The sequence below is a fragment of the Nipponia nippon genome, unplaced genomic scaffold, assembly GCF_047370975.1.
Source record: "Nipponia nippon isolate SJK-2023a ecotype South Korea unplaced genomic scaffold, ASM4737097v1 scaffold_1, whole genome shotgun sequence".
Lineage (NCBI taxonomy): Eukaryota > Metazoa > Chordata > Aves > Pelecaniformes > Threskiornithidae > Nipponia > Nipponia nippon.
In genome coordinates, this window is record NW_028262290.1 from 71,440,719 (window position 1) to 71,454,753 (window position 14,035).

Consider the following 14,035-nt stretch of genomic DNA (forward strand, 5'->3'; position numbering starts at 1 on the left):
CGAGTGGGTGAAGATAGGTATTAAAGCAAAAAGATGCTGTCATGGGAAATATGAGAATAAGCTGACCATAACGAAACATAGGCTCGAGGTTAAGATGCAGTTTCTTACTAGGAGGATGCGATTCCGAGGCACTGTTCTGGTTTGAGCAAGGTAGACTAATAACCTACCAATTTTTCAGATGGAAGTAGCTTGGCTGATTAAGTGTAGTCACCAGTTGTAGCAAAGGACTACTCGCTGTGGGCCAGGAGAATCTTCTCAGACCTCTTGTCTTACAAGAGTGGGGTTCTGGCCAACAATCCTCACTTTCTTCATTTCACAGTCTTTGAATTTACATACAGTTCCTCTTGGTAACATGGTTATTTGGTTTTACGTGTTCGTCTCTGAAAGATAGTCCTAATTTGTGCTGAAGGGAAACTTATGTTTCTCTTATGCTTATATTCATGAAGTTGATCCTCACTATCTGTTCCTGGCACCAGACTGTTTGCTGGACGGTATAAATAAATGGAGGGCTGTAACTGTCTGTGGGGAACCTCGTGTGGAGAACTTCCACTGGAGCATAACTTTATGACTGGTTTGCAGTAGCAGCCTCTTTGCTGGAAAAAGCCAGCAGAGGGAGGTACCGTTGCGTTTACCAAACGAGGCATTACACGTCCTCTTGTCATCGAGAAGAAATGCCAGCTGGGAAGTACTTCTGTAGGGCCTCAACAGGCAGGATAATCGATTTTCGCTGTCTGTCATTCACTGTTCATTGCACGTACCAGTTCTCATGTGGGTGTTTAATTATTGCTATGGTTGCATGTTCAACCCAAGGCTCTAGCTCCCAGAAGCGCATAGTGATTTGAGTATTTCTGTGTAACGAAATGACTTTTAAGAGAAAAGGGAGAAGAAAAGGGTTACTTTTGTTTTTTCTGTTATTTTGAACTTAGTTTGTCTTCTAGTGTTTTTGGAAACCCATAAAATAATTTAAAAGGCCTTCTTCTATATGTCATGGCACATTTCATTTGATATATTTTGCAGGGAATAGAGTCATTAATTTGTCCTAGATTTTATATGAATCCAATTAATTCAGGTCACAGAGCAAGAAATAGAACTGACTTGAAAAGTTAGTTTCAAACATTATCTTGACATGTTGTTGTAAGCCTGTGGCTGTTTTATGGGAAGAATGGGAAGCAACGTAGAGCAGGAGAATGCTACTAGAATGTTTAGCTAATGACTGCTATTATAAACAATTATTATTAAGATTCCTTAAACATTGCTTTTTACCATTGTGTTTTCATCTCCAGTGGAAATTCTGAATGCCTCTTCCCTACACAAAAGTGAATGGTTCTGTGAAAATTGCAGCAAAATCAACAAAAGCATTTTCCAGTAATAGGAGAACAGGAATATGTTCTCTTTCAACTCGTCTTTCATTTGATCAGTTGCATCAGAGAGAAAGAAAAAAAGAAGAGACTGAGAGATGGTAATATGTTCGCTAGGGAGGTGTGAAAGCTAGTTTTGGTTTGGGTGAGCTACAGTTGTTTGAAGACTTGCATAAATATGAATCACTTGTGATTTATATTTCATCCAAAGATGACGAGATGGTCGGCTGCAGTATGTTATTTGCATGTAGCTGAGGTACCTCTGATTCATGCCCACAAGTAAGGCTTCAGCTGTTCTGGAACACAACCTGTTAAAGGTGTCTGTGGAAATAGAATCACTGACTGCAGTCAATATTTAATCACACCCTAGTGAGCAAAAAGTGAGCACTGAATAAAGCTGTGTCTTACACGTGGGCCGCGTGGACGAAGGTGGGTGCTGATTGATCCCTTTACTGCAGTCCCATTTAGCGCAGGAGATGGCAAATGATGAAATTTGATGGCATGTAATTTTTTTTTTCCTGCAGCTGTGAAAGATGCATTTCATAGGGTTGGATGTGACTTCTTAATAAATGTGAAATCCTTGCTTTCTTAGCACTCACATAGACCTCAATACCAGCAAGCTGTATACTATAGGCTGCAAGTAGGGGCTTATGTACATAGAATAGTGCCAGTGCTTACTGGAATAACCCTAGCCACCTAAATAGCTTTTGTGGAGTCGGTATGGCCTCTGCTGAGGAGTACAGCAAGCAAAGAGGGTGTATGGTATTGACTGTAAACTGCTTTAATGTTCTGTTTGCTTTGCTGTAGGTAATAATGCAATGAGAGCAAATAATGCAAGCCAATAGCACGTGGAGAAAAATAATGGGAACTTATTACCAATAAATGTAATTGCACATTTCATGCTTTGCTTTTTGTACTCAGTCCGTCAAGTCAAACACTAAAATACATTAATTAAACACCAGTTTCTCACAGAACTCAGTAACTTGTTAGCTGCCCTTAAAATATTGATACCATTATCCAGGTTGCTCACAGTCCAGTGCGGATCAGCATTTGGCAGTCGGGTCAAGCTGTGATTACTCAAATTGATGAACTCGGTGGACTGGCAGTGGGAAGCAGAACGTGCCCCACGGCTGCGGGCTGACTGCTGCGTTACTTCACTGGGTCTGTAGCAATTAAGTCAAATCATGCTGAGGAGCAGTGTCTCCTTTAACTGCATGGTAACTATTCAGGCTTTGGGCACCTATGGCCTTGTCCATCAAGCACTATGCTTTTGTGGTCTTTTGAAGAGCTCCTTGGCCCTAAGCAAGGGAAGCAAACCATTAGCTGGTCTAGCAGAGCAGGAGTGTTTATGTGAGAGGCACGTTGTTATTCAGAAAGCATACTCTGGTTTTGATAGCTTTTGTCTAAATCTATGCCAAACGGGAACCAAAGGTACAGATAACACTATTCACTAAGTGTTTAATCCAGAAAATATCCAGCAAGAGCAAATCTCAAGCCATATTAGTAGGAATTCTTTTTTGCTTTGCTTTTAATGTACTTCATTAATGGTTTTGCAGAACCAGGATCTTCACCTGTCTATACTGTGGGTGGGCATATCATGCCCTGTATCATCATGAGATTTCAGGCACTTTTGTAAAGGTTATATGTATTACATAGTTAAAGCTACTTTTGACATTTAATTTGGGTGCATCCCTGAGGGGGGCCAGATTCTTACGCAGTCAATGGAAAGAGGGAGCTGCCTCTAAAGGGCATCTGGCTTAGACGACTACAATAACCTGAGGTACCTGATGTGATACTACCTGCTAAAACCTCACTGTGTCCAAATGATATCGCACTTGTCTACAACCTCTGTCGAGCCCTCTCCTTCCTATTTTGTCACTTGGTTGTTCCAGTTTTCTCTTGCTTTTTTTTTGGTGTATGAAAATCTCTCATGTTTATCTTTTGACAGATAATGCTTTATTTTGCCTTTAGCTTGTTTTCATAGCGGGTTTGTTAATATTGCTGTACTGAAGATATATACTGTATGCCCGGGACATGAGCTGTATCTACTTTCCAAGTAATATTGTGTATATAATCCCACTGAATTGCAATTATATCCGCCAACCAAAATTCGTGACCCTGGACTGTTTCTGCCTTGTAACTACACATTTCATTCTTCATTATGAAACTTTTGGCAATGTAACTAGCAGCCTGTAATCAGCTGGAGTGCAGGAACTTTGAAGTGCTGGGGCTGTGAGAAATAATCTGTGAAGCTACAGTGCAGGTCGGTTTGTTTTGGTGAACGTGGTGGAATCACAGGATGGCAAAAGGTTAAGGAGGTAGGCATGGGGCAGCCATATGCAATGTAGGTAAATTGGTTATTTTTGGAAGTGATACTCAGTCAAAGTTCAGAAATGTATAGCACCAAGAGCAATTTCAGGGATTAAAAAAGCAGATTACATAATACCAAAGCAGTAATAATTTAGCCAGATGGGAACTGGGTGACCAGGCATGGGTTTATGGGTGGGGTGTGAAAGAGGAGAAAGCTTACTTTCCATGGGCCAGCAGGCCATTGGAGGGCATGTATCCATGGTCTGTCTGTGCTCCTCTCCCTCTAGACTGTCCTCTGGGTGGTAGGTGTATACATAGCCTAATAATTGCTAAAAGATTTAATAAAGATGTAAGCTCCTTATTCTACTCTCACTTCATCACATGATGCCTTTAACTTTCTTCAAAGTTAGGCGGAATCACCTTTTAGGAAAGTGTGCTTTTGTCAGAAGCAAGTATTTTGGCTCAAAAAGGTTAATCCGGGTAGTTTCCTTTTGCCTTGTGTGCTTTGCATGTGGTCAGACTGTGTCCAGTGTTCTCCGCTGCTCTTAAAATCTAATTTTAAAATGCTCCAAATTAAATTATCATTATCTTTTTTCATTTAAAAGATAGGAATGTTCTGTTAAACCGAATGGTCCCCTGGCATTTCTGAGGCTGTACGTGCATGTGCACTCATGAAGTTTTACAAAGAGCCAAGGCAGGTACGCAGAAATGGCGGATGCCTTATCAAGAGGTGGATTGTAGCACAGAAGGAGCACAGAGAGCTGGGCTGGGGCTTTCTTCAGCAGGACAGACTGGCCCACGTTGGTTCCCAAAGAGTTCCCCATGTAAAATTAATCTGCAGGAATATTAGCATGTGAATATTACAGTTTATGAACCGATAACTCTTGCTGAATAACTTTCCATAACTAATGCCGACACATTGAATGGTTTTCGATACTCCTATAAAAAAAGCTACTTCTGAAATGTGATTTTATCAAATACTTGGTATATTATTAGATCAATGAAGTCAGTTACACATTCCAAACATAATAGTATGTAAATTAAGCTAAAAGTTAATTTTACATTTTCCCCAAGCAATGAAACCATGTCCTGATAGATATTGCATTTTAATTTTCTTTTTGTTGATCATATTATATTTTCTTTCTCCTGTTACTTTCTGTAAACAGTATAATTTCATAGTGTGACAGCCTATATACTAAATACCACAGTGAAACAGGGGGAACTGTATTATTCTGTATATACTGACAAATCTCTTTGGTTAATGTGCGTTCAATAAAGTTAAAATAGCAAATGTTATTAAACTAGGGGAAAAGCACAATGAAAGTTATTAGTGTTCTTTTCTCTGCCGGTGTTGTGCATGTGCCACTTTTTTTTTTTCTTTCCTCTAAAAATACAGTTTTATTGAAATAAGACAGGAAGAAAAAAACTACAGCATAAAAGTGCCATAGCAGTAAAGATGTTTGTTTCAGCGCCATCTCAAATGATGAGAGAGCCTGTTTCTTTTTTCAGGCAGTCGAAGAGTATTAAATGTTGTTCTGTCTTTTCAGTTAAACAGCAGCATTAAAGATAAAATAAAAGTTTAAGAATTAATAATTTTTCCTTCCTCAGCCAAATGTCCTCCCACATTTTCAAAGTAATATACCCAGAGGAGGAATTTAAAAAATGACCGGCTGGTTTTTTTACCTCCATTTCACAGAACTGCAATATCGTACTTCGTTATTAGCTACATAACAAATCAAATTCGAAAAACCACTTAGAGGGCCTTTACTGAGAGACGTTTTAGTCCACATTGCCTGACAGGAGCGTCGGTCGGGACAGAAAGCGCCTGCCCCTGCGTCGGTGGATGGTTTGTGCTTGAGGAGCCTCAGCCGGTTGCCTGGTTTTTGCTCGTGTTGTGTGGTTGAGTTACCACTTCGGTGCTGTCAACCTCCTTAGCGCTGGAAGAACCCAAAAAAGGCAGCTGTCTGCCTCCAGAGGAGCATCACTAGGCTGTGCTTGTGGTGCCCATAAGAGCTAATGAGCCAAATGGCATCTCTGTATGGGCTTTGTTGAGAGGGAGTGTTGGCCAGGATGGCCGCCTCCAGGACAGCAGTCCTTCCCCCCTGTTTCTGGCTCGGGGCTGCCTCTTCCCTTTCTCAGCTCTAGGGCTGCCTTTCCCAGCTCTCCCAGCTGTAGCCAGTGACCGTGGGTTGTTTATCGCCCTGACCACTGCCATCGAGCTGGGCCCTGGCGCTGGTGGTTGTGGCTGTTCGTCCCCGCTTCAACGCCACCTCTGAGCAGAGGCGCCTGGCGCCAAGCTGCGGGCCGCACGGCGGGCCCTGCTCTCGGGCGGGCAACGCGCCGCGGGGCGGCCGCGGTGAGTCTCTGACCTGCTCGAGGGAAGGCTGCCGTCCCCTTGCTGCCATCCCCTTGCTGGCGTTCGAGGCCATGCCCCTCTGCCGGGCAGGGGCCTGGCTGTCTCTCTCCATGACGCAGCGTGCCTCTCGCCCTCCAAACCCCCTGTGTTGCAGGGGTGAGCCAAGCGGCTGTAACCTCTCCTGTCAGAAACTGGGCCGGCCGGACCCCCATATGCATTTTGACCCCCTTATGCTTGTACGTGGTGCTTCGTACTGCTTGGGAGGCACTTTCTAGGGTCAAAAAAAAAAAAAAAAGTAAAAACCTAAAAAGTCTGTACATCTAATAAATCAATCCATTTTTTTCCCACCCTTCTCCCCTCAAATCACCTCAAAACACTTTTCCTTGAGTAACTAATGTCAAGCCGTCATTAAAAATTCTGCTTTTGCTAGACACTCTATGTGGGGAAAACTTAAGGCGGGGGGGAGGTGGGGGGGGGCTTTTCTCTTTTGAAAATAAGAGAAGGGATGGGTGTCCAGATTGCTTTTATCATTAGCACTGCCTCACATCTTTACCTACCGAATCACTTCTACAGCAACATAATGTATAATTATATATATTTCCAAGTGTCAAGGTTTCTCGTTTAAAGCTTAAGTCAGTTTTAAGTCCCTGTGGAAAGCGAAGGCCTTTAAAATACTTAATAAATTCTAATCTTAATCATATTCATCATTATTAAAATTTGAAATAGGTTGAAATACTTAAGGTAAATGAAATGAAAAAACTAATAAAGGGCATGAAACACACTGGAGAAATGGAAGAATAATTGCTGAAGATTAAGAAATCTAAAATGGCCAAACATGAAAAAACCTTTGTTTCCTATAAGCTTTTATTTAAAAGTTTTGCAATAGCTTAATAATATAAAAGGAGAGTTTAAAAATGAATTGAATGTTAAGTGCAGCAGAGTGGCAAGAAATATTTAAATACATTAAAACTTAAACTAGTCCTGTGTTTGGGCTTCAAGCATGATTTAGGCCTTGGCAGTTCTTGAGAGAGTTGCTTCATCTGTCAGCAAGGAGACAACACTACTATTGTTGTTGCTATTAATAATAATTATCATCATTGTAGTAATAATAGTTTTCATAATAAGTAGTGCTTAGGGGTAACAAGATACTGTGGCTGAAGACACCAGCTTGCTCAGTCTTGTACAGGCAGAAGAAAAAGATTTTCCTCTGGAAAAGATTTTTTCTTTGGAAAAGAATGTGTAATCTAAACATGAAAGGAAGGACCTCTTGAAATATTTTGGTTTTAATTAAAAATTATAAAGATGCAATCAAAATGTTGGGCTTCTATTGTATCCTCCTTTCTTTTTTTACTAGTGAATGAAAGATGCCTTGCTGTGAATATTGCCTGACTATTGGAACATATTTGAGAATCGTTTTTCGAGAGCTGTAGAGACCTCTAAGTCAGGCAGAGAAATATCATACCCTAGGAAGTTCAGGGAAATTGATTTTTTGTGGGGGGTACTGCACTAGGGGTGTTTGAATGGTGCACTTCACAATGTAGTCTGTGGGAGAAAATTGAATTAAATATTTAAAACATTGAATCTAGTAATTTTATTTTTATTTTAGGGATTACTTACCTTGACCATGCCGGTTCAGCACTTTTCCCAGAGAGTCTACTTAAAGCTTTTATTGATGACCTCAGAAACAATGTTTATGGTAAGTACAAAACAGCATTCCCATTAGTCTTCTCAAGCTTCCATCTAAATAGATCAAAACTGTGCCTCTTGAGTTGTTGGAAGAGTACTTCTGCATGCTTTTTAATACTGCTATAGAGCAGCTGGAAGACCAGAGATTTTACAAAGGAGTCATAGTCCCTTTTTGTCACCCCTACTTTGTTCTTGGTGGCCAAGGATGTGTCTGTGTTGGTAAAGAAGAAAAATCAAAGGGAGCGTGACTGTTGCCCAGGGGTTAGGGCACCACGCTGAGGATAAACAAATACAACGTAGCTCTGAGCACTGTTTGTTCAGTCTTTTTTTTTTCCACACAAAATGCAAGATCAATTTCTTATGCAAGGACCAGAATCCAGAACTACCCCCCTTCTCAGTGAGAGTCATCACAAGGAACTTATACTGTGGCTCAGTATAAGCATTTTATTTAGACGAAAGCTTAGCTCAAAGATCTCAAGTGAACTTAGGCAGGGAATAGGTGCTATACTTCTCCCAGACTATTAGACTTAGGTGCATACTCAGAAGAAAAGATGTGTATCGCCAAAGCAATCTTGCATATAAGAATGTGAGTAAAAATATCTACAGAATTGTGCAATATCTGGGTGGAGACTTAGCTGTTGCAGCTGTGGACATGGGCACTTCAGCACCACCTACAAGTACTTCGTCCCCAGATCCTCTACTTAAACCTTTCATCTCTTTCAAACATTATTATCTAGCCGAGAACCACACACTGTATGTGTTTAGGAAATAATATTAGTGTGTGAGACAATTTACATTAGAGTGATTCATGCTTAACTAGAAAAAAAAATATACTCTACCATATTATCTATATATGCTGTGAGTAGTGCCACTGAAGTAATCAAAATTTCTTATTGTTTGTTACTATCTGTGGGCTATGTGTCCTTTTTGCTAGTTTTGTGTTCTTCTTGTGCTCCCTGATACATAGAGCAAAGTGATTCCTCACTTGGGAACTAGGTACCACTGCTTTAAAAGAAAACTGTGTTCACTCAAGCACCAGCACGCTTCTGCTTGTCACCTGGGCGAGCCACTTGAGAGTTCTGGGGAGTTTTCATTTTCAGTGTGCCATTGTACGTATCATTTCCCCCTCGTCTGTCTCCTGAACGCTGGCGAGGCCAGGATCCAGAACGTGGATTTAAGTTCCAGTGAAAAATAGATGTTGTTCTTGATAGGGATAGGGTTTTTTGCTGTTGTAACAAGATATGTTGATTTGATTACATTCAAAATCTCCTATTCAAGTGCATGTCAGTGATATTAAAATTAATGTTCTGTCACTACAGCCATTGTAAAGTGAAATGTATGCACTCTGATCTTAGTTATTTCAAACAACATTGCGCTCAACCCTTATAATAAGTACCATCTGTGGTGGAAAAAAATTAAATTCGTGAATCAACTGAGTGCTTGTGAATAGAAATACTAGTGCTGCCAGTTTGGAGCAGATTTGCATAGTACCTATAATGCTATGGGAGAACAAATTGTATCTTTTTAAATACTGCTTTCATCTAAAATGGTAACAAGAGCTCTAATATGGTCAAATCTTTTTTTTTTCAGTTACATCTCTGATACTCTGAGGGCAGTAACTGTTGTATAAAACAAGTTCGTTTAACAGACACAGATGTGAGTGAAGGGGGAGTTTGAATTGCAGCTTTTTTATTTTCTTGATGATAGTCCACAGGCCCAAAGAACTGCAGTTCAGCTGTTGCATGTGTAAATGAGGGGAAGAAATATAAGTAAGGGAGATTCTCACTTCTAAATTGAGAATATTTGAATTGGAAATTACAGAAATGCAACATCAGACATGAATAGTGTAGGCATTAGATTTTGGGGCTGAGCTCTAAATTTATTATTCTTTTTAACACCTTCACTCAATAACTTTCAGCAGGGTGATTCTGAAATCTTAAAATGAGAGTAGCTAATATTGCAGCCTACTGCAAAAACTGTATTAATATAGCAATTTTTTTCTTGTTCTCTTTTCAAACTGTTTAGGCATGTTCTTTAAGCATTTACTAATAGGAAAGCGTGCTGTGCCTGTGTGGATATTGCTGTCATCTTTTTTTCTCAAGCAGTTAAATTTATGCCCTTCTTATGTGCTGTCTTAATTGTTACTACATGCCTGTGCTGAGCTGTGCTAAGGTGGCTACTTGAATTTCAGGCAGTTAAAAAAACAGGGTTAGTCCTGGTGTCCAGTCATGAATGTGTATTACCTCCAGATGCTCTCTCTTCTAAATTGCTTCTTAGCTAGCGCACAAATATATTTATGAACGTGCATTCTATCTGTAGTTTTTCCTAGTACATTTGTGCATATGCAGTTGCATTTTCTTTTTAAGGGAACTGCCTAAGTATTAGTAAGAGATCTGGCTGAAGTTTCAAGGTCTGTGATAATTGCTTTCTTCTGTTCTATGTCCCTTCTCTTGACTAACTGCTCTAAGGAGCTTCAGGGCATTGCTGTGAAGTATACGTTAAATCTTTCTTTGTCATCTTTTCAGGCTGGCTTGGTGTAATACTTTGATAAAAGAAAAAAATTAATAGCAAAATTGTGATTAATGATTAACTTCTATATCTCTGTTGTCTCCTAGGCAACCCTCATAGTCAGAATATCAGCAGCAAACTGACATATGACACAATCGAGCATGTCCGATACAGGTAGAATAATCTTTCTTTCAGATGTTGTATGATGCACTTCATAGTTTTAATTTTGATTAGACCTGTGCTGTTTTGATGACTTTGATGTGATGTCATTTTCTGAGGGTCATCTGCCACATCTAAAGAAAACACCTCACTTTTAAAATACAAGGTACTTGGACAGTCAAGTGTTGGACAAAGTCAGTTCTTTTTCTCCCAGATGCCCCAGTTCTCAAAGTCCCGTAGTTAAATTAGTGCTGTAATATAAGTCCACAGTTTTAATTAAGATATAGAAGTTGGAATCTCAAAAGCGATTATTAGTAAGATGGTATGGTAAGATAGTAAGGTGGAACTAAGTGCAAGGACATGGTTAAAATTCAGATGAAATTAAATAGGGTGTAATGGCTTGTGAGAATTTATAAAAATGTTATGGGAATGTGTACATTGTTTTACAGCAGGTACTTACTTCTGTTGGAGTAATAAAATACCTTTTAAAGTAGTTTTAATGTAATTTTTAAGAGCAAAAAGGAAAAGAAAAGGTAAAATTGAGTGTTGAGGCTTCTGGGTACAGGCCAGAAAGTGAACTGAATCTCTAAATACGGTATCCCCCTGAAAGTTAAGGATAGCGTGGGCTGAAAGTACGCTTCTTGCCATTAGTTTATGCCATGAAGAAATATACAGCTTAGGTACTTGGTTATTGGTTTCAGGGGTTTGTTTTAGGTAACTTGCTATTTTATATGATATGTCTTTATTGAAGAATATGTATGCTTTGAGTTTATTTGCCTGCTTTTAATGGCACTCTTTGTGCAAGGAAAGAAGTGTCATAGATTCCTCTTTGTTTTATCATCTTCCTTAAGAGCAAAGATTTCTCCAAAACACGTCGCAGAATTCAGATCAATAGCAATGGCACTATAGCATTGTAATGTTCATAGTTGTAATGAAGAATATCTGCCTTACACCTTTCTGCTGCTTTTTCTCTGACTGAATTTTTATAAGCATGTAAAAAACCAAGTTTTCTATCTGGCTATAACCTGTTCCCTGCCCCCCCAACATCTTTCTGGAGAAAGTATTTATTTTTGCTTCTTCTGCTACCCTTTCTTATGCTGTGCAGGATGACAGCCTATTAATGTAGGGCCAAATGAAATGAAAATTACTATCTATGAGGAATAGCCGTTTTCAAAAGCAGACACTTATAGCCAGGTACAGCAATACCTACAGCCCTGCAGAGTCTCCTGACCATACCTGCGTGCTCACATGCAGTGTTAGCATTCCGGTTTCCATTTACTCTCAGTGATATTTCAGTGTTGCCATTTAATCGTTCTTCTTATGAAGGCACAGTAGAAAGTGTAGCTGTTTCTAGAATAATTACTATTGTACTCTGTGTTCTTCATTGTTAGGGAGTAAGGAAATAGACTTCCACCATGTAACTTATATAGATTACTTTAAAAGAGCTGACATTTTCAGCTTGTTTTATTTTGGATCCTGCTTTAAAAAAGCGTGAGACTTTTATAAGAGCAGGATGGGATATGACAAGAATCATACCAGTATTTGTATTGGTTTTTTTGGTGTTTTCTTTTTTTCTTTTTTGGGGGAAAAAAAAAGCCCTCTGCTTCCAAATGAACATTTTCAGTACTGCACCTAATAGAATTTGTCATCTATCCCTATAGAAATTCAGCTATTATTGCCCAATAAAAATTTGAAAAGCATAGTCATCAAAAAGGTGTAGTCATAAAAATTCAGGAAGAAAATGCCCCAAAAACACTGTCAGTAAGTCATCTATCTAAAAGGCAATAAAAGTATATTAAAAATCTATACTTCCATGCCATTGCAGCTAATCAAAATAAGCAATATGACAAGACAGGGAGATAGGCAGCTCTGTCCTGCATCACAGCACATAGACTGGATTTCCTCAGTGAAAGAATAATTCAGTGGATAGTTTCAGAAATCTTAAAATTAATTACTTGCTTATAATTCTGCTTTTGGCACATGGCAGCCAGAAGGATGGCTTTTTTTCAGTGTTTGACTCCAAGACAAGATGATTTTTTTTAAAACGTTTTAATTTTATTTTCTAATGAGATGACACAAGCAACTAATTAAAAATAAACACAAAGCTTAATTTCTGATTTATATTTGTCGATATTGGTGATAGCAGCATCAGAATAGACTTTCCTAATCTGGCAGTGTACACTGTATTACAGTACAAAGCTGTATGATTTGGCTTTGCCTTCATATTTGCTGTCCGCTGTCTGCAGACAGAAACCACTCTTAGAAGATGGATTTGCAAGAAAATAACATAAATAATTAATTTTTTGAGTCAATTAATGTTTTCTGTGATTTACAAAATTACAATAATCAAAACAGCTTATCTCTTGACCAACTCAAGTACAGTAAGAGTAAAAATAACTATTTTATTCTTAAAAACATGGCTTCTCTTTAGTTGATGTGAACTACTGAGAGATTTTTAACATTGTGTGTGTCTCTACCTTAACCATGAGTGACGTTGAGAAGAGGAAGCAAGAACTGTAATAAACCTCACCTAAATGTATTAAATGTACGCATCAAAAGATTATAGATCCTCTTTACGACTTTGCTTACGGATGTATGGAAATGCCATTGCTCCATTTCCGTACAGCTAAAGAACATGAGCGCAATATCTCCTTACGATGCTGCAGAGATAATGCAACTCAGAAATTCATTACATTGAGTATTAAATAACCCTTTTCCCATATGCAAGTGTTTTAAAATACTAGCTTTCTGAATATTTTAAAACATTGTCCTTGTAGATCTCACACTTGCAATATCAAATAGTGCAGCAGTCTCTTCTAACCAGAGCCAGGCTGAAGTTTTAGGGTTGTTTTATGTTTGTGGTGTGTTTAAGATATGCGACAGGATGCCTTTTTCATTTCAACACACTGTTGTTGAATTTAATAGGGTTTTGATGTTCATTCTTGAACTTTCAGGTACTATGAAATGTTAAACTTAAACATACTTTGGGAATTCAAATATATATTAAAAAAAAGGCAAGAAATTTCAGCTAAGATTTCAGCACTAGGCATCTCCTAGACTGTGGCAATATGTGTATTATAGAGTTTTCTCACTGAAGCTAAAAGGATTTGGCATTGAGCTAAATGGGATCAAGTTTAAATATAGAACCAAAACGTGTATTTCTATAAGGCCTCTCTCAAAATATGCCATCTAAGTGAACTATAAGAGGAGAATAATCTCTGTGGCCTGCACATGCGAATGAAAAAAGGTGCAGCAGGCATGCACAAAATGAATGTCAGCGGCTTAGTATTTTAAAAAAATATTTGCTTCTGTGGTAAAACACGCAGGTGGTACTGGATTTTGCTAAGGAAGCAGTCATATATGCTGATATAATTTCATTTACATTGTATTTGTAGAGATCATTTTGTGATAGCAAGGTAAAGCTTTGCATTCCTTCTATAAGCATCATACCTTGCTTATGAAATAAGTTTCCATTCCAAGTCTTTTTTTTAAATTATCACATGTTCTGAAATGGTGCTATGCGCAAGATAAGAATTTTTTTCTTTATTCCCAGGTTTAAGCAGTTCTGTGTTTGAAAACAGTAATGTTAGAACAGATACATACATGAAAATTGGTTGACCTTTCCTACACAGTAAGAAATGGTAGATACAGTATCTGC

General features: G+C 38.7%; 1 protein-coding gene across 11 annotated transcripts in view; it reads left to right on the plus strand.

Moving 5' to 3' along the window:
• MOCOS (molybdenum cofactor sulfurase) overlaps positions 1 to 14,035 on the plus strand; it is a 228,903-nt gene that overhangs the window by 17,516 nt on the left and 197,352 nt on the right. For 8 of the 11 annotated variants that reach the window (XM_087759479.1, XM_087759468.1, XM_087759461.1 and 5 more), the window contains one exon: positions 7,631 to 7,720. Coding sequence is in view for 2 of the 11 variants with exons in the window: in XM_087759395.1 (XP_087615521.1) it covers positions 7,631 to 7,720; positions 10,326 to 10,392 (157 nt within the window). In the remaining 9 variants the exon portion in view is untranslated. Of the gene's footprint in view, positions 1 to 7,630; positions 7,721 to 10,325; positions 10,393 to 14,035 lie in introns of all 11 variants that reach the window. The other 3 variants (XM_087759395.1, XM_087759405.1, XM_087759497.1) reach the window with 1 other exon arrangement.